Genomic DNA, 20,533 nt, shown 5'->3' on the forward strand with positions numbered 1-20,533 from the left:
ACCTGCAGGCGATTTAGTGTTATTTTTTGGTTTCCGTGAGGGCTTCCCGCACGAGTTATGAGCAATCTTAATTGGATTCAGAGCTTCACAGTGTCGCAGATGCCATTTCAGATTTCCAGTTGAGTTTTCTCTAAAACCAGCTCATGATGAAATACTACATGTTTTACGAAGGATATCTCCTGAAAGTTAGCCTTCCTCTCGCAGTGGTCTTTATTGTGTTTGGTATTTACACTGTTGTGGGAAATGTGCTCGTCTGTTGCGTATATATTATTGACCCGTTCAAAAATCTGCGGACCTTATCGTTTTATTACGTGGCAAATTTAGCGTTTGCTGATATTTTAGTCGGTGTCGTTGTGGAACCTCTGAATGTCTCTGTTTATTGGACGGGGAGTGAGCCCGCCTTATTTGCCTTCTATATCTTTGCAGTGCTGTCATGTGTTAGCTCCATTCTTAACATCTCCGCTATGATGATAGACCGTTACATTGCTGTCAGCCAGGCGTTTCGCTATCGTGTTTTGGTGACAGAGAAGCGAGTGCGTCTTTCCGTCGTCTTTTTGTGGCTTTATTCGTTCCATTTTTCGCTGTTAGCGCTGCTGGGCTGGCGTCAAGAAAGCTTTCAGATTTATTTGTACTGCTGTGGAGTTCTCCTGCCATCTGCCATAATGCTCTCGTCCTATTACGGTTTGATTCGAATTCTCAGGAAGAAAAATGCCAAACTTCGAAGATTTTCGTCTCGTTGTCAAAGAACTGCGCAGGCGAAAAAAATGGTACAAAAGGAGCGCCGGGTTTCAACCACGGTCTTTGTTATGTTAGTGGTTTTTCTCACTGCGTGGTTCCCATTTGTAGTGATAGATTTCGTGCTTGTATTTTGTGCGCATTGTCGATCACAAAATCTTCTGTTAGCGAGGGACATCACTTTATCCCTGGGGTTTTTCTCCTCAGGAGTTAACCCCCTGCTGTATGCTTGGAGAGTTCGCCAATTTAAACAGGGACTGTTGAAGATCATGAAGTTCCGAAGAAGGGATAGTATCAACTTGAGGTCACAACGACGCCCGTCCAAGTAGGGCCTTTTGTTTCAAACTTCTCACCGGCCGTGGTAGAGTTGAATCCTTTATCACCTCGCGACTTAGCGAATGACGTTTCTTGAGATCAATGTCCGGCCGTTCAGTTTATCAAAGAAACTGCGACATTCACAAGGACAAGAAGTATGTCAAATTCGTAACAACAATGAGCCAGATGAAATGCGTTGGTTAGATGGCATTAGATGAAAGACGAATTGACTATGCTGCAATAAGGAGATCGAGGATCGTCTCTTAAGAAGATTAGTAAAAAATATTGTGTTTCCTATAAGCAAGGCTCATATAGAGCTGCACATTTTAAGTGTAAGACACCTGAGAAACCTAGGAAAGGTTTTAAGACTACGATAGATGTCAAGAATAGCAAACAATGTGCAGAGGCTCCAGGCTTTATCCACTGACTCTTTCATATAAGATCTATGGGTATAAAAACAAAAATATATAATATTTTAGGAAAAAGGAAAAATCTAGAAAAAAACATATGTACAGCAAATAAATATTTAGAGACAGCTTGGTGTCAGCTTGACATGTTAACTGACAATCGGGGAAAACTTTTGTCGTTGCAATTTACCTGACGACTTCATAACACTTCAAATGGACTTGCTCAATAACTTTTATATTTAGCTTTGTTCTGTAATCGCCTTTTGCTTTAATGAACAAGTTAAGTTATCCGAGGAGAATCACTGCTGATAGCAAAAACAAAAAAATATTTATCCAGCCTTGTATCGAAAACTCACAATCGATTTCCAAGAACACGCTCCGTAGATTAAATATCAAGTGGTCACTTAACATAGATGGCCAACGAAGTATATAAATTTTATTTTTAATCATGGCGTTTACTTTATTGTAAAAGGCGGAGTGGGCAAGAAAACATAATATGTATAGAAATAAAGATGCGAGGGAGGATATTTATGCGCATCATGATTCAAAATATAATTCGTATCTTTGGAGTTAAGAGTTGTTGCAAAAACCTGGGATTTGCATGAGCAATATACACTAAATGCGCAGTCGACATCTGCGTGCTAAAACTAACCGGCATATCACAAGCCTTCTCTCCTCGTTGGATGTCGGTATATGATGAGACGGGAAAACTTACTTTGCTTTGAAGTAACTGGGATATTACTGTACACAGCAACCAAGGTTGTAATACGCTTTTGTTCATCAAATAAATGAGAATTGATTTAATGCCTGACTGATGATGGTTACATCCTTTTAACTTAAGTTTTTTTTTCCGGCCGGTTTCATCGCCTTCGTGTTATTAAGGAAGTCGCAGAGCTCTTAATTGTTGCGAAAACACAAAAACAGATCGCGTGCCAGACTTTTCCTTCTTGTTCGATCTGTTTATTGCACGTTTTTTCCAAAAGTTATAACAGCTATCCCGACTTGTGAGCTCAAAACCTCACATATGAATTTCTATAATTCAACAAAAACTACGTTAACGAGCGCGCTTAAAGTATTATCAACAGGAGGATTAACCCGGTTAAGGCGTTTGGATATGATTTATGATCATGTTAAGGAAAATTAAAGACAATTAGAAAGAAGAACATGCAAATACGGGCAAGAGAAACAACAAACAAAAGGAAGAAAACAATTCATGCTGTCGGAAAAGAGGTAGATAAAAACTCAGGCTACTCCTGAATTAAAAAATCAAAATGTGTGATTGTAAGCCAGACAGTAATTTTTCGAACTTGTTCTCGAGGAGCTCGGGGTTTTATACGCGGACAGGTTGCACTCGATCCGATCAAAAGGGATATTGATCACTCAGCACCACTCATAAAGGAAGAAATCGAGAGAGAAATCGAGAGAAGAAAGGAAAAAAAGATGTGAATATGGAAGCGATCTTTGCAGTAATGAATTTCCGCAGTTCACATACATGATTCTCATATAGTCACAATCCGAAAAAAAGACGGAGAAGAAGCAGTTAACATTGTGTACTTTAATACTGTTTTCGAATGAAACTGAACATGGATCTAATCTCAGACTGATTTCCTCTCGGAAGGGTGCAGTAGTTAACCAACAAGAAAATCCAACTAGAAAATCTTTAAAGGTAATGGATGATATATGTTCTCTACCTCTTGCTCATACACTTCTCTGCGAGTAAAAACTAGGCGCGCAAGGGAAGGTGGTGAGGCGAAATTTGAGAGATTGTTGCGTCCTTTCTTTATGTCCCCTTCCCGTAGTCCCTTGCGCTTCACACTCGTCACCAGTCGCTTTTTGAAGTCGCTTCTAAAAACGCCCGCTGGAGGAGGATTCAGCTCAGTGCTACGTTAGAAAAATTTGCAACTCGTGCGTTTTCTTTTTTGTTGCCAATCCTTATAAGGGAAGTGTCGATTTTGAAAGTGTCGAAGATATTAAGACTGTAAAACAGTGTATGAGCAGGATATTCAGCTCTGCACCAAATATATGATTCTGACGATACGTTTCTGCTTACGGAATAGCCTGTTTAAATTGAAAGGATAAATTGAGGACCGTACGGTATTAACCCTTTAACTCCCCAAAGTGATTAACATGTAATTTCTCCCTGTAATATCTAAACATTATCCAGCAAACAAGTCATGAGAATACACAAACATATCGGGTAGAAGTTGTTATCTCGATCTAACACCAAATTCTCGTAACTTATTTCCAAGGAAAAGTGTAGCAGCTAGAGGGGAGAATTGACAATCAGATCTTGGGAGTTAAAGGGTTTTAAAAATAGCTAGAACTCTATTGGAGAATAGGTAGCGGAAATAGTGTGAAAAGCTTAAGAAGATCTTGAAAAACTTTGACAGTTGTCGTCTTTCTGTTGCCTACAGCAGAAGCGATGTTATTAACTCGTTGAATCAAGGCTACTAAGGCAGAGTGATTTCTGCGAGTCAAACTGATTACCGCTCACAACAATGTAATGAATTTAAAATTCAACATACGCGGATTGTAGGCTACTTTTTCGCAAAGTTTAGAAAAGGCGAAAAGAATGGAGATAGATCATTGATTTTCAAACCTTTCAGGATCACCAGATTTAAAAAACGGAAAAAAACCTTCGATATTTGAAGGGGGTCCGGGAAATACCCACTACCTAAAAGGAGGTTAGGGCTCGCGTGGTTTAATGGTTCTCATGGGGATGTTGTCAACTCCAAGGGCTTTGTAAGAAGTAAATCAGGTTGCTTAAATCAGAAGAGTAATCGCAGTAAATATGGCTGTCTCATATCAGTTATCCGGCTTATTGTCTTCTTAAGCCCTTTGAAACAAATAGATTTATCAATTAAAAGGGTATTTCTCTTCCGTGATTAAGATGTAACTTAAACCTTTGTATGGATTAGTTTCCTGTCTGTGTCAACACCGTACAATCAAGGGGAACCGCTGAGCGTATCTTCCTTTTTGTAGCATAATGGATCAGTTATTCAGTACATTTGCGTATACAATGTCATTTAGATCCACTTTTTTTGTAAGCACCGAATATATGCGTTTCTTGCAGGTAATCAAATGATTCCGGGTGCATTTTGGAATTCATGAGCACGAAACAAAATTTTCATTTACGAACAATTTGTGGTCTTTGAATAAACTGAACAACTCATGAGTGGCTGTGAATTCCAATTCTACGGGAAATAATTGGATCACTTGTTATAAATGAACCTTTAATCTCAACTTTTGTGCTATTTTCTGATTTGTTATTTTCAGTTTGTGTTTGCTTGACGTGCTTTAACCCTTTACGCCGTAACATCAAAATACTTTTTCTCTTCACTGTTCTCTATACATTTCCTAAGGTGTTGACAAGGAGAATTTCTTGAACGATCAAGAGCTTATTTAGTTTGCGATCATTTCCTTTATTCTCCTGACCCTAAGGTTTGATTCAGGGTTGATATTGTAAGGAGGAATTACCTGAATGCTGGTTAAGAGAATGTAAAAAGATTGGTTGTTAATGTGGGATTTGACAATTTATGGGAACTGTTTCATTTAAATAGGAAAGCGCGTTATATTAATTCTCCTACTGGGCTGGAGTCGCCAATCCCCCTCCAAATTTCCTTACAAAGAAGCTAAGGTCATCAATTTTCCTCTGCAAAGCTTCTCTGTTCCAAGTAAAGTTTCTTAATTCTCTATCTCGGACGGGAGAGATTCTTCTAAGAATTGTTTAGTTCTCAAAGAGTAGATATACGAATTAAAGTACCAAATACGTTTTTACGAAAAAATGTACCGCCAATAAGCTTTATTAAAAATCGATAAATGCACCGCTTAAAATTAACAAACACCCCAGGCTTAATAAATGTAATCAAATGAGGGGTGAATAAATTACGAGTTATTTGCTACGTGCAGGTAATGGATATAATTCTCTTCCGATTCCATCCTCGTTCGTGGTGAAATTTTATAGATTTTATGGGAACAGGAAACAACAGCATTACTAGTCTTGAAATTTGTTCAGAGCTCTTAAAGAGTTAGAAAGCCTCAAGAACTGTGCTTATTTCTCAAAAAGTTAAAAAGCTATTTTGTTAAGTATTGCCTATCAGGGATACACAAATTCAGTCAAACGCGCAAAGTCTTCATTTGCAATGTACCACCACATTGAGTTTTCTAATCCTTTGTTCCTGGCCCACTTACAGTTTTTCATTTCATAGTTTCATACACTTGTCATTAACTCATGGCCATCAACTTATCTGAGCTCTATTGTCTCTGAGTGGAATTATGTTCAATTCTTTTACCGACCAGGAAGTTTTACACATTTCCCAAGGTACTGGCAAGGTGAATTTTTTTAACAGTTAAGAGCTTCTTTGGTTCGTGATCATTTCCTTTAATCTTGGGACCTTGATGCTTGATTTAAGGGGATTTTGTAAGGAGAAATTAGATGCCGGTCACTCTTAGGGGTCAAGGGGTTGAGAGAATGTGAAAAGATTGGTAGAGATTATGGGATTTGACTTCTCCTGTGTTCTCGCGAGTAAATCTTCTGTTTTACCTTTTTTTTTTCTCGTCTTTTGGGCAGTTTCGTTCCTTGAACTTTTTTTTTTCTCGGCTGTGGTTTCAACAAAAAGCAGTTGTGTGAGTTAATCCTCCCGACCAAAGCTTAACATTTTTTTTTCGGTCTGCCATAGTGCTGTAGATTTTATGTCACATTAAGACTATATTGTGATAATTATCTTTAATCTCATCGAGAGGCTTGCAACTTTCCCTGGAAGTGAAAATGTAAAGTTTTTCCTACTTCGACCAAGCACGAACTTGAGAAGATAAAGCGCGGTACCGAGATACTATCATGCGACTCGCTGTTGATATAACGCTTGTTCGTAGTCCACTTGAAATAAGGCGTGGGAAAAGGAAATGTTATCAGCGGGAAAAGTAATCAGTATATGAATCGCCACAGGGTGATAATAACTTATTTCATAGCTGGCAGTGATATAAGAGTTGAAGTCACCTTTGATGTCAGCCATCATTAGATTTTATGTTCCCTTATCTTATCACCGAATTACAAGACAGAATTTAATCAACTTCGTGTCAAACTGAGAAGATGCGAAATGCCCGGCAAAACCTGAATATCTTCGAGTCACCGATAATAACAAAAAAATGTTTCATCTTTCTTAGACTAAAATTCAAAACAATTTGAGTATCCTGGTAACAAATTGGTTTCTTTTTCACATATATACGAAACGTGTTTATATTACAATGACTGTAATTTGTTCTGAGAATTGTGCAGGTGCACCTATGTTTTCCAGCGCGTTTGCAACAGCCGCGATGACTATTTTGAGCAATATTTCCTACATTTTTAAGCTAAGAGTACCACTTTTTTATTGACTGAGAAATGTAAAGCTTAAGGAAGACATTCTGAGTAAGTTCATGAGTCGAAATTTGACAGGGAGATTTTACTCAAGTATTAAATTCTTTTTCTTGTATATAATTCGGCAAAGATTAGTACAATTAATTGTTTTTTCCTAAAAAACTCATTAAAACTAATTGGCCACAGAATACAAATTCAAAGCTAACTAAACTTTTTGAGTTATGATTGTCGTCAGGAAAAATAATGAAATAGCTATTTTTAATAAATCCTAGAAGAATTAGGAAACTCGTTTGAGTCAGTAGATCAGATATACATTGGTCTACTTCCATAGCTTACCGCATTTTCTTATCTCCAGTTTTAAACCTAAATTACTTTGAGCTCCAGTTTATATCCTGTGATGCCACAACATTTTTCTTAATGAAAATATCCGTTTTCCTTCCTGAGCTATTAATTGTTGACCAAGAGTTGATCCCGGCATTACGAATCAAAGACAAGTTCCTTAGATAACAAAATGGAAACGAAAAAATTTAGTGAATAAGAAGCGTTTTCTTTTAGCCCTATTTGACATTTGGTTGTTCATTCCGATTTCAATTTGCAGTCATGAAAAATGAAAGGAGGATTGAAAGTAACGATAACGTTAAACAAATCATTTATGGCTAGAAACTTTCATTCTGAAGGAGTAGGAGGACGTAGAATGTGTATTGAAGCCAACATGAAGTAAAATTGTCTTTCTGACTTTATTGAACGTTTTTTTTTTTTAACAAAATCTTAATTCACAGCTAACAAAAATGAAAACAAATAGTTGATACACCAAAAAAAATTTTTTTTCAATTATTTTTGTGGTAAGAAACCTGCATCGTCAAGAAAATTAAAAATAAACTAAGATTGGATATCTAATGACTTCAAACTGAATTGATAGTTTCTTGTGTTTTACTCACGTTGAAAGCTAAATCGTGAATGTTGCTCTTTGTAATGGAACTGTGTGAGTCCATAACACCACTTGGACCATCTTTTTCTAAAGGAACAACTTGGACGAGTCTGGATTTTTTCTTAATTCCTCGTTGAAATAAAAGCATAAGCCCGTGCCTAAAATTCGGAACTCGCCACGCATACAAACCCGGGTTTATTCCCGACGAGAAAAACCCTATCGTTAATGTTACATCTCGCGCGAGAAGAAGCTTTTCTGAGCGACAACTTTCGCAGAACACCAGAACAAAATCTATTATCACACACGGACCCCAAGCGACAAGGAAAACTAACAGCATGATGAAAACTGTCGTGGATACTCTGCGCTCTCGAGCTACCGTTTTTTTGACGTGGGTGACTTTTTTTCGATCAGTATAACTTTTCACATTAATCATTTTTTTTCAGTGCGCGCAGCAGCCCATAGTAAGAGATGAGCATTAGTGTTGCTGGTAATAGAACTCCCAAGCCGTAGAGGTAGATTTGAAAGCTTGCGCTGCGCCATCCGATAAGGGGCAAGATGGAAAAATGGATGGAGAACAACCAGATAACTAATAACGCCAAACGAACGCGATTCGGCGACGCCAGCGATCGGTATTGAAACGGTCGACAAACGGCGAGAAACCTATCTGCCATCAGGGCAGAGATGTTCGCAATAGAGCAAACACACGAGAGAACGGCGAAGATGAAATAGCTAAAGAGAACACCATGGTTATTAGTCCAATAACTCGCCGCGTTTATAGGTTCCACAGTGATCCCAACGAGGATATCCGCCACAGCCAAGCTGATCACAAAATAGGAGTTAGACACTCGACGAAGTTTCTTACCTGGGTCTAAGATATACACAATAAAAACCAACACGTTTCCGACAACAGTGTAAAATCCAAAAATGAGAAAGACGATCGCTAACGCCTCATTGGGAGTCAGGAGATATCCCTCGTAATACATGAACATCATCAGCCCGGCGAAAGACTTGAGACATCAATCCAAGCTCCTCAACCGACAGCCGCTCGAAAGCCAATGTTTAATCGTTTTGTTGTAAATTAAACTCCACGATGAAAATAACTCCGTTTGGAGTCTGTAGTTCACGGTATGACGGGGCTTTAAGTTAATTATCCACCAAAACAGTTTCTTTATCACGCCTTTGTTCACAAACCGATAGGATCTTCACAGGAAGTTGACTCTCTCACAAACCGTAAGTGAATCTCCCGAAGTGATGTGTAAGTCATTCACATAACTCTCTTGTTTTGTGAAAAACAATTAGGAAGCGTTTGACAGAGTCATTATTTTTGTGATGTATTTGGACAGGTGTCATGTCGGAAAGTCCACTCCACTCTCAACTCGTTAACTCTCAAGATCAGATGCACGATTCCTAAGTTTGACTTCCATTTATATCCTTGTAAATTAGTGCAGAGAATTCGGTCGTACATCAATAAAGATAAAACCCTCTAGCTGGTAAGTTTTTCTATTCTTATCATCTGATTAACGGATAATGCACTGATATGGAGAAGTTGTATGTTGATCTCGTCTAAAAGTGCTCGGTCGAGGTGATAACATGCCTCAAAAGACGTAGCGTCGTAACCCAAAATATTTCGACCTGATGACTTGATCAAAGACTCTATGAAATAGGTGTTGGATCAGATCTCATTCAGACATCTCCGATCACTTGAACCAAGAGAGAAACGCTTGATAAGAATATTTTAAAAAATCGAGAAAGTGTTTCGAAAATATGAAGTTTCGCTTTGTTTGCATTTGATTAAAAACCTTCCTTTTTTTTTCGGAAAAGTATAGCAAAAAAAACCATCCTTTCTAATGATTCAAGATTAAAGGACTCCCGATAAACTGAAGCCAAAGGCAAGGTGTTAAAACACAGTGATTTTAATTACCATAAACGACCGAAAAACACTACAAAAGGTATATATTACCATTTTAAAACAGACTTACTCAATAAAAATATACCTGAAGAAGGATACCGTTGTCGGAAAAATTCTTTTTTTGAGAGAGGGATGCAAGGCAAAAATTGAATGAATTTTCATGTTTTTCCCAAGTTCAGAGCAAGAGTAAGAGCGCCCATTAATTTTTTCGCAATTTTTTTTTTTCAAATGGTCTTGTGTTTGGACTGCCCAGACAAACAAAAACGCACGACAACAAAAGCGTTCTCCCCGTTGCCTTATAAAACGACATGTTTAAATTAATGTAATATGTTAATGTCAAGCTTCCAAACCTGACGATTTTGTCAGCCAGAACAGAGGAGTCAATCAAAGCCTTACTAGTTTTAATCGATTTCTATGCAAAGAAAAACATGCTAAATTCACAGCTCTTGTTTTGCTGAGACACTTGTAAATGCATAATTATGGAAAATGGACGTAAAAGCGAGAAATGGTGTGTTAGAGTTTACTCTGAATGTGAAATTAATCTTTCATCTTGAAAAGAAAACAACAAAATGTACGCTACATAATTAAAGAAATTAAGTGCTTCAAGTCTTTCTACATAAAACTTCACCAGTTAAAAAAAAAAAGCAACATCAACTTGGTAGAGCAGAAAAAATTTATGATGTGCTGTTGGAATGGTAACAACAAGTTCATTTGCAGAATTGAAATCGAAAGAGGAGAATACCTTATGTTAATGTCATTAATATCCGAGATAGACAGAAGGTAAACTACATCAGTTGAAGCCATATGTCAATTATTTGGTGTATTTAAAAACAGAGCACAAGGCTTTCCAATGCAGCGTTTTTCTGTTTTACACTGTTTCTGCTGATTAAAAAACCGTGGACATCTGCACTGCCATTCCACGCTTTCAAGGGCCAATATTTTTCATTTTCTTCCACGTACCGAGTTGTCTCGCGTAAACACTAAGAATTGAGCGTCATATTCTAAGTTTATTTACGAAGGAATACAGGACAAATTAATTTAAGGTTACTTCCCACCTAAGAGGCCGAAAAATTGTTTTTCTTCTATTTGACTAAACTGAATTCAAACATCTTAGCTGACGTATGTTCAAATAAAAGTTATTAAATCCGGAAGGTATCATAATCTCGTATCTTGGCGAATCCCTTGGGGAAATCTTCGCAGCAACCGCTCATCTTGGGGCTCGTTTTTCATGTTATTTGCACATTTTGTTTACATCGCGCATTTGACGGGAAGCTCTTTACCTATGGGAAAATCGGCTTTGCTTATGGATAAATCAAAAGCAGAAGAAATTCCTTGGTGAAAAAATTGGGGGAAAAAAAGCAGGCCTAATGAAAAGAGAAAGAGTACCATTCTGTTAAAAAAGGAAAAAAATCCTTAGTGAAAGCGACTGGTACTGGCGGAGCTCCAAGCTGGCGTCCAGATTCCGAACAAAGAAGTCGCCGTCAAACCAAAATTTGTGATACATAATGTTAAAAACGAGGTTTCCTTTTATTTATGCAAGTACCAGCCTTGATACAAAATAATTAGCGATCGCCTCAAGTCGTAATTTTGAAAGCTGTATGTCGATTCTTTGTCTTACTTCTCGGCACATTTTCCGGTTTTTTCATGTTTGCCGCCAGTTTTTCCTTTGCCTTTGGCAACTTTGCCCATTATTGTGTTATCTTCTTAAACGCTCTACAAAGGGATCGAGATAAAAAAAAAAAAAAACGACGTGTTTGCAATGGGTTGCTTTTCCCTGGAAATCGTGATTCATCGTCAGCGACGCCAGGAGGTCCCGTTGTCCTATTGGTTTGCCGTTTCAGGAGGCAAGATCATTAATCTCCTGGCGAGGCGCGAGTTGTTTACGAACGTATATTAGCTAAAATCTCGCATTTGATTTTGGGAGGAACACAACCACTTTAGGCAAATTTATAGGGTATTTAGATTTCACCGATTTCAGTCAAATTTCGCCGAAACATTCCAGGAATAATGGCTAACGAAAACGTGTCGGAAAAATTTTGATATTTGAAATATTTGTCCCGTGGCATCTATTTGCTCTACACGCCTCGCATATTTTTAGCTACTCCAACTTAGATGCCGATATCTGGACAACCAATCAGAATATCGAAAAGGCTTGGCACATGGTAGTTGATGGATGCCTTGTGAATAAGACTCTGCAGCCATTTTGCTCGTGCTGTGGCATCCGATACCCGATAAATAAAAAAAAGAGCCCTCAGTCGTTTCACACCTTACCGGCTCCTGACACTTCCTGACAGAAAAACCCGCTTAAATTGTATTTTCATCGTAAACTGCAGTTATTGAGCTTTTCTCCGGCGTATAGTTTGCTAGGACACCCTTGAAGGTGCGAAATAACCTTGATTCTGGAGAGGTTCAGATCAGAAAGTAAGAAAGTTATTTTCATCGCAGGATATCCGATTTTATTTTTAACTGAAACCATATCAAAAGCAAAATGAATTTCAATGAACTTCAATGATAACACACGATAACACGTTATCATGACACACATATTTTCAATTCACCGTAAGTTCTAGGCCACGTCTAGTCCAGATCGTAGTTGAGTTCCAGATGTATTACTTTTGGGTGATGCCCTCTTCTCAATTACTTCTATAATTTCGCGCACGGAAATGGATGGAAAGTGGAGAGAAGAAGTCTTTTTCACTTCCTTTTGTCGAAGAGGAACAATAGTTAACCCTTTAAACCCATTGAATGACGAGCATCTAATTTCTCCCTACAATATCAGCTCTGAATCAGACATTCAGGTCATGAGAATGAAGAAAATGATGCCCAACAGAAGAAGCGTGTGATCAGTAAACAAATTCTCCTAGTCAACACCTTAAGAAATGTATAAAGACCAGTATGGAGAATCCAAAAGGTTTTAACGGCCAAATTTACTGAAAATAGCTCCCAGCGGGATTTTGTGGTTGCGAAAGAATAGTCTATAGCAAATCTCCAACAACTACAATCTTGCGCCAACTTCATGCAATATGAAATTCCCTGAGGCTGCTTCAATAGATTTTCGGAATTCTTCCTTAGAGCGATGACTTAAAAATTTCAATCGAGTCCTTTCGTATCGTTTCTTTACTTAAAGAGATTTGTCTAACTGAAATTGCAACTAGCTGGTTGACTTAAGTTATTGATAATGTTCTTCATGCAAACAAGTAAAATTAGCGCTCAAGTAGTGAAAAGTCCATAATCCTTCGGAAGCACTACACACAGGCGGTGAATATTACTTCACCATGAGGAGAATATTAAAAAGTAGCCTGCAGAAACTTCAGTGATTACCGCGAACGTCAAACAACTGATCATTCAATTGACACACACAGCACAGACAACAACAGCTTTTATATTTCAAAATGTCTTTATTTGATCAAAGAAAGTTTTCGACTCAAACACGAAATTTCACGGTTAATATTCGATCCCCTTAAGAACTTTACCGCAGATACAAAATAAGACTGAGAAAATCACCGAGCTCGTTGTCGTCGGCAAAGAGGACGACACTTGATGACGAGAAACCCACCCAAAAAAAACAAAAACAAAAAGATCGAAAACGTGTTTACAACTGCAACAAAGAGTTCACCAAAATTCATAAATGCTTCGTCGCGTAATTTGCTCCTCAGTAGGCATCAATTGGGACAAGAGTGCCTCAGAACTGTTCATAATCAGATATACCTATATTGAACCCATGGAACCCCATGAAATAATATGTATATATAAATTAACTATGTAAATCAAAACGTTATGAGTGAAAAAACAAGGCGAGAACCTCAAGGCTGATTTTTCTCCTAGTTAAGACCTCTGCTCTTTTTCCACAACTTCCACAGGGAGGATCTTCCTTGCTTCAAGATCTGCTTCATTTTGCGTTTTTTGCGCTCGGACAGGAGGCGCGAGAAAAAACGGGGCTCTTCTTCTTTTTTTCCGACACCGCCATCGGCGGCATTGCTTTCGCTGAACTCGCCGGTGATCGGAGCTTCGCTTGGCTCACCGGTGAACGGAATTTCTGTCGGCTCAGGCTCCTCGGGTTGCAGTTGTCGTACTTTTACATTCAGAATTTCTGCCAGAGACCTAAGGAGAAAACAAAAAAGATCTGGTTACAGTATGTTGTTGCCATATTTAGTTATTTAACAGCGAGTACCAAGGTGGGTCATGAAACCTCATCCGAGGGTTTGAAATATAAATCACACGTTATTTGTGTTTATTTTTGAATACAAAGTTCCATGAAAACGTATCCTTCTCATATCCCCTATATACTGTTTGCAAAATGAGCGAATACTTCAGTTATCTCTCTTACTTTATGACATCCTTGACAGTCGTTTTTATGTCTTTCAATTGTTTCCAAGGTTTCTCGGGAAGGCTGGAGACCAGTCTTTCTTCAAGATCAGTAATTTCCGATTTGGCTTGTTCGAGTTGTTCAGTGGTCATTTGAGTGAACTTCACCCATTGCTGTAAAGAAAAATACTCCGTAATTACACACCTATGTAACTCCGGGACATATTTATTTATACATATCTTTCTCATGAGACATGCACCAGACCTTGGACCAATGCAGCCTTATGCAAAACTGACAACAAATTATCGCTTTTCCGGTGCTTTATACATTCTCCATACTGGTCTCTATACATTTCGCAAGGTGTCGAAAAGGAGAATATGTTTGACAATCAAGAACTATTTAAGTCGGCGATCATTTCCTACATTCTCAAGACCTTCACATTTGATTCAAGGGTAACACGATGGGGAGAAATAAGAGGTCAAAAATCTCAGGGATTAAAGGTTTCATGCAGTATGGTCGTTTCTATATTGAGTTTTTCAGGCTCCTCGTGATATTTTTCATTTCTAATTGTTCTTTGTGATCTCTTTGGTGTTGGTTCTATAGCTAACGTATTCCATCCAAACGGGTTCTTTTGCACTAGAACTTTTTTTTAGTAAATGTCTAAGAAGCAAATTTTATACCCAAAAGAAGAGTTAAAACAACTCTAATATAGAAACAACAAAGGGTTACACTGACCTCCTCTGCCTTTTCACGCAATTTGTCTTTGTTCTCCCTCCAGATTTTCCTGAATTTTTCTTGGCCCTCGCCAGCTTGCTTGTTTATCTCGCCCCAGTATTCTTTCATTTCTTGTTTCTTCTGACGGAAGGCTTGCAGCAGCTGCTCTTTGTTTGTGCCAGCGTTCTGTTTCATTTCATTCCAGATTTTCTTTTTCATATCTCTCAACTTCTCCATGGCTTGTTCTCCATTCTCAAATAATTTTTTCTGGTTCTCGACCACCATTTCCTCTACGTTTCCTTTCATTTCCTCGGCACGTTGGCTTGCCTGTTCTCTCAGTTCTCTTAACTTCTCCATGGCTTGTTCTCCATTCTCAAACAACTTTTTCTTATTTTCCTCCACCATTTCCTCCACGTTTCCTCTCATTTCCTCGGCCTGTTGGCTTGCCTGTTCTTTCAGTTCTCTCAACTTCTCCATGGCTTGTTCTCCATTCTCGAGAAATTTTTTCTTATTTTCCTCCACCATTTCTTCCACGTTTCCCTTCATTTCCTCGGCACGTTGGCTTGCCTGTTCTTTCAGTTCTTCGAACTTCTCCTTGGCTTGTTCTCCTGTTTCTTGCAGTGTTTGTTTCATCTCCTCAGCACGGTTGGTGGCCTGTTCTCCAAGTTCTCTCAGCTTCGCAGCAGCTTGTTCTCCTGTTTCCTGGAGAGATTTCTTCTTCTCTTCCAAAGTTTCTTCAACGCTTCCTTTTAGTTTCTGGGCACGTTGGGCTACCTGATCTTTCAGTTCCCTCAACTTCTCCGCCGCTTCCATTCCAGATCCTTCCACAGTTTCTTGCACTTCCCCAGCGCGCCTGCTGATCTCTTCTTTCATCTGCCTCAACTTTTCCACCGCTTGTTCTCCCGATTCTAGCAATGAGTTCTTTTTCTCTTCAGTGCGTCTGCCAACCTCCTGAAAAACTTCCTGTCCAATTTCTTTGGCTTTTTCAAAAGCTTCGCCATACTCGAAAGAGGGGAGCGAGAATCCGAAAACTTTCGGAGATAAAATATTAAATGCGACGATAAGTGTCACCACAGTTATAAGAAACCGACGTTAAGTTTAACAATTCTTAATACAGGAGCATAGATAACCTAAAGCGAGGGACAAGCAGAGAGCAACGCGCGTGTGTCTCGCGCGAAAAATGACTGATACATGTCTCATCAAGTGCTATGAAAGAATTTGACGCTGGCAAAACGTTTCCATGCAAGCGCATGTTGGTCTGCCCACGCGCCATATCTTTTTTATCTTATAGCGGTCAAAAAAGTCATGCGAGGAAAAATAAAATGAGCGAGGCTGCACAAGGTCTGTGATGCAGCAATAACTATATGTTGAAAATAGTCATTCGACCAAAAGAGTTCTTCTTACAGCATGACAGTAATAAATTACAGGTTCAAGAACGCGTCAATAATATTTTTTGACTCATGCAGATCGGAATCTATTTCGAATCTGTAACCTACGAAATAATTAGAAGCTCTCTATTCAACTAAAAATTGATCGCGAAATATCTATTTTAAATGATCAATTAGGACGTAAAAGAAAGTAAACCAGGCTCTTTCTATACATGCAAAGTTTTAGTTATTTTCCTAGAGTAAAGTTGCTTTACGGAGCATTGAAATTTTTGCCTGTGCAAGCTTGAACTTCGTCCCTCGTTCTCTGCGGGGGTTGGTCTTATCTAAGTCCGGACTTTGGCCATTCCGTCATTGCTTTCAGAGTAGTGACAGATTTTTCTTCTGCCCACGATTACGCGCAAATTCAGAAAAATTGTGAAATTTCTTGAAATATAAGTGACACAAGAAAGCTCTTGAGAGCTTTAGATTGCAATTTTTTGCTATTACGCATGAGAGACAAAGAGAGGAAGCATCGATGTGAAAACACAACAGCACGGAGTACGAAAACAGCCATATTTAAGCTTTTGAGCTGAGCTTTATTTCGTAACATAATCTCTAATATGCTGTATATCTTTCCTCTTTGATTGGCTCCAAAAAAAAAACCCAAAAGAGACTTCCTAACGGCTGTTGAGTCGCTTTAATTTTTTGCAAACTAATCCTTTTCACATGCTTTGAGAAGGCGTATCATGTAACACACTTCATAGAGATCTATGGCTAAAGTCCGAAAATCTTAACATAGAATGCAAACAATATTAGTTGTCATCAGAAGCTTATTATTGTCCAATAAAACGTAACCTAATCAGCAATATTTATCTAAGAGCTAAAGGATGTTAAAATCTTGGCTTTTAACCAAGAGTAACGTTTGGAAAAATCGAATTTCCGGCCAAGTTGTGGGAATTCTGTCTCCTTTGCTGCTTACGGTGCAAATTTTTTAGCTCAGTAGGCAAAAGCAATTCCATAAGCCTTTTGGGGTAATGTAGGCTAGGATTATTAACATTCTAACTGTTTTCCGTAGTGCTATCGAGTTTCAAACTACACATAATGTAGCCAAGACCAATTTATGAATGTGATGATATTCTCAGTAGAATGACGTTGGCGATAACGAGGGAGGAGAAAAACAACACATCTCGTGAGGACCTGAGCTCCTCTTAGCGAATAACCGACTTTCAGCAATCGAACCCCATGATTGGACCGCGTTCAGGAATTTTTGATTGTCTTACTCGCGAGTGCCTAAACAACGAATTGCAGTGATATGGGAAAGAAAGACTAAACATAGACTGTCAGGTCATAAGATCTCGTTTATAAACCCAAACAATAATTCTCAGAATATGAGCTTCTGAGAGATTATCTCCTAGCGTGCCATTTCCTGACATTTCGACGCTAAATTCATGTGACATGATTTCAAGAAAATAAAATACTAGTTTTCTCGGAATAATCTGGGAATATGTCTGAGTAAGCTTAAAAGTCGATCAAATGTCTGAAGTGATTTCGACAAATTCCTTGTATCATTTTACAGCTTGAGTTTCCGATCCTCGTATGTCATACGCACGACGACAAAGCGAAAGGTCATGTAACATTCCTCTGATGAAATCGTTCTAACAGCAGAGGAAATTGAGGGAAGCTATAACTGGAAAGGTTTACTAAACTTGAGATTTAGCGATTTCGTGGCAGCCGATAGCAATCACTGAATCAATATCGCAAACACTGAAATCCTCAATTGACATCGACAAATTACGAAACAATTGCAAGGTTAGAAGGTTCGAATTTTGCTTATTACAGATTCTTTCTACGCGCGAAAATTAAAAATACTCATTCAAAGAAAATATCCACTAGTGTAGAGTGTGAATTGTGTGAATTCTTTCAGCGACGCCCATGCCACATCCTACTTCGACGTTTGCAATGTTCACGTTGCGCATCTTAGGGAAATTTCGTCAGCACGTTTAAGAGCTTTTTGTATAGGAAAATGGGAAAAACATAAGCTTGTTCTTACAGTCCCGACCAATTTTCGGGACAAAATCGGCCGTTTTCTCCCTGAAGTGTAAGAAAACGGGTCTGACATTAAGATTCAATTGATGACGGTCAACGATTTCCCATGTAGTGTCAAGAGGGTGAGCAGCACAGCCTTACTTTTTTGCTCCTTACGAAAGAAGAGGCAGACTAAAAGAATTACTTACTTTGTGGTGCAGCCACACAGACTAGAAGAACTGCTACGGCTATCTTCATCTTGAAATCGAGCTGTGAAAAGCCTCAGGCGTCTACTCTCAACGAAGGTAATAAACTAAACTGCAGTTGAGTGAGGAAAAACTGGACTTTAACCGTGTTCGATTGAAATACGAGAAGGCATTGAAAGATACGATTGCATTGGACATCTGAATGTTTATCGGAAACGCGTCACTAATTGACTGTGAGGTGTCATGTATCTTCACTTCAGATCAGTCTGGGGGAGAGAGCGATTCTTAATTAAGTGGAGCAAACGGCGCGCTTAGAGTGATGAACGGAACAAATAAAGAGGTTGCAATAGCTAAAAAGCGTTCAAATGTCTTTCAGGTTCTCCTAAGCAAACGAAACTGAGTGCTTTGTCATGTGCAGCCATGCAAGGGGGAGTGTCTCAAGGGGCATGTCACCCCCCTCTTTCTTGAAAAAACGTGATCATTTCTTGTTACGAGGTAAAAAGGCATTCGAGGAGGACACCTACCGAGCGAAACACTCTACCTCAGCCTCGGAGGCTAAAACTGTGTTCAGTGTTTTTAAAATGTGAGAACGGTTCAGTTAAGTCTCTGTTTGAGCTTTCTTGAGGAATCTTGTTTACTCTGCTTCAGTTAGAATACTGTAATTTCTGCATAAAGTCCAGGATATTCTCACACCATTACAAAACCCCCTGAGAGTTATTACTGGGCGAATATGGTTAAGTCAGTACTTTTGATCCACGTGCCACTAACTACTAAGAGTCTAATTGACGGATACGGATGACACTCAACGCTTTGGGCCCGAGAAGGTGATAGACTCGAAAATTAAACTTATGACTAGGTTATTGTTGTAGTGCTCAGTCATTTCCTCTGAAATAGAATCTGTTTTTGTCCACGTTCGCCTTCAGGTTCTTTGCCTTTGCCTTTGCCTTTTCAATTCGAAATGTAATTTGAAATGAAAACGGGTTACAAACTCGCCATATGTTTATTTGCTTACGTTTAAGATCACTCGCAGCAGAAGATCTTGTTTACACGAAAAAATTCCTGTTATTACGTCTACCCTACCAAGAGGCTCTCAACAGCTCTGCGGTTGTGCGGCACCTGGAACGAACCGGCGTGAAAAAAGTTAAGACCGATTCAAGAAAAAAAGTGAAAAAAAATGTTATTATGAACTTACTTAGCCCTACATACGCGCGGGCGCTATTTATCGCAAGCGAGCTCCCGCCACAAAGAAAACGTCGGCGTTTTCTAATGAGCGCGCGCCTTTAATTTCATGAGAGGACGGAAAAAAATGATGATGCACATTTTAGAACCGAGAGTCTCTGCGGAAGCTGCGGTATTTCTAGGAATATTGACGGAGCGGAAGGAATACAAGAATAAACTCTAATGAAAGAGGGCATCAATTTTTTTGAGGTGAAAATGTGGTGCATATAGAAAAGATCCTAAGTGTCCGACGATGAGGCCGTCAAAAGAAATGAGTCCCTCGTGCTTTATGGCAATTATTGTTCAATGGCAGACAGAGTCTTTCCATCTTTTGCGTGAGGTGCGCGGGAATCGCGTAGTGTCAGAAGGGTCTTCGCGTGACCCTTGCCTCACTCACACTCCGGATTCAACTGATCTGCTGAAAAAATTGGAACGGCTCCTTCGTAGGCTAGACAAAACAAGGCACTTCATATCGTTTCTTCTCCTAGTTCTTCGAGTCGAACTACCATCACAGAGAAAATATCCAACAACAAAAATCAACATGGGAAACTGGCAATATTACATCATGCGCAACTTTGTTCCCGGACTTTGAACCCACGAGTAGATTAGTAGTAATCTTTGTTTTAAGACTTCCGTGTATCAGTTTTGTCGGCAAACATTTTATAACCGTCGGAATTTTAATCTGCAATCTGGGGTGCTATTTACGTCTACAACCGGCAAAGGAAAGAAAAATTGGGCGAACTGGAGCACAAGTTACGTAATACTTAACGCCGAGTAAATTCAGGCGACCACCTACGTGTAGGCCATCGATCGGTACTCATTTGTATTCATAGGCTGTACAGCGCTAAATACAAATAAATATTCATAGGGTATGTGCAGCGCTAAATACAAAAGCTGTTCTTGATCTGACACTGGAAACAGACTCTATAATTTCGCGGTGCAACTTATTGGCTAAGGTTTATACACTCTTAAATACCATGATCCGAATTTTTTTTTTCCAATCATGTGCAACCTTAAAGATGTTACACACAGATGTATTTATTATCG

General features: G+C 38.9%; 2 protein-coding genes and 1 pseudogene across 2 annotated transcripts; 1 reads left to right on the forward strand and 2 right to left on the reverse strand.

Moving 5' to 3' along the window:
* Positions 1-79: 79 nt before the first annotated feature.
* LOC131768982 (adenosine receptor A2a-like) lies at positions 80-1,458 on the forward strand. Its single transcript, XM_059084701.2, has one exon. The coding sequence runs from the start codon at positions 144-146 to the stop codon at positions 1,062-1,064; it is 921 nt and encodes a 306-aa protein (XP_058940684.2). The 5' UTR covers positions 80-143; the 3' UTR covers positions 1,065-1,458.
* Positions 1,459-7,669: 6,211 nt separating this feature from the next.
* On the reverse strand, positions 7,670-8,957 carry LOC131768981 (histamine H2 receptor-like; annotated as a pseudogene).
* Positions 8,958-13,028: 4,071 nt separating this feature from the next.
* On the reverse strand, positions 13,029-18,426 carry LOC131768943 (golgin subfamily A member 6-like protein 6). Its single transcript, XM_059084644.2, has 4 exons — positions 18,272-18,426; positions 14,692-15,701; positions 13,978-14,129; positions 13,029-13,751 (listed from the first exon to the last, which is right to left on the reverse strand). The coding sequence occupies exons 1-4, from the start codon at positions 18,318-18,320 to the stop codon at positions 13,472-13,474; spliced, it is 1,491 nt and encodes a 496-aa protein (XP_058940627.1). The 5' UTR covers positions 18,321-18,426; the 3' UTR covers positions 13,029-13,471.
* Positions 18,427-20,533: the final 2,107 nt, after the last annotated feature.

Source organism: Pocillopora verrucosa, chromosome 2, assembly GCF_036669915.1.
Source record: "Pocillopora verrucosa isolate sample1 chromosome 2, ASM3666991v2, whole genome shotgun sequence".
Classification (NCBI taxonomy): domain Eukaryota; kingdom Metazoa; phylum Cnidaria; class Anthozoa; order Scleractinia; family Pocilloporidae; genus Pocillopora; species Pocillopora verrucosa.

What these genes read in the sequence shown, in the direction of transcription:
- LOC131768982 (XM_059084701.2), top strand. Translation starts at nt 144, where the DNA reads ATGATGAAATACTACATGTTTTACGAAGGATATCTCCTGAAAGTTAGC.
- LOC131768943 (XM_059084644.2), bottom strand. Translation starts at nt 18,320, where the DNA reads ATGAAGATAGCCGTAGCAGTTCTTCTAGTCTGTGTGGCTGCACCACAA. An exon ending in CTGTGTGGCTGCACCACAAA is followed by an intron (nt 15,702 to 18,271) that starts GTAAGTAATTCT and finishes TATCTCCGAAAG; the next exon opens with TTTTCGGATTCTCGCTCCCC. An exon ending in ACTGTCAAGGATGTCATAAA is followed by an intron (nt 13,752 to 13,977) that starts GTAAGAGAGATA and finishes TTTTCTCCTTAG; the next exon opens with GTCTCTGGCAGAAATTCTGA.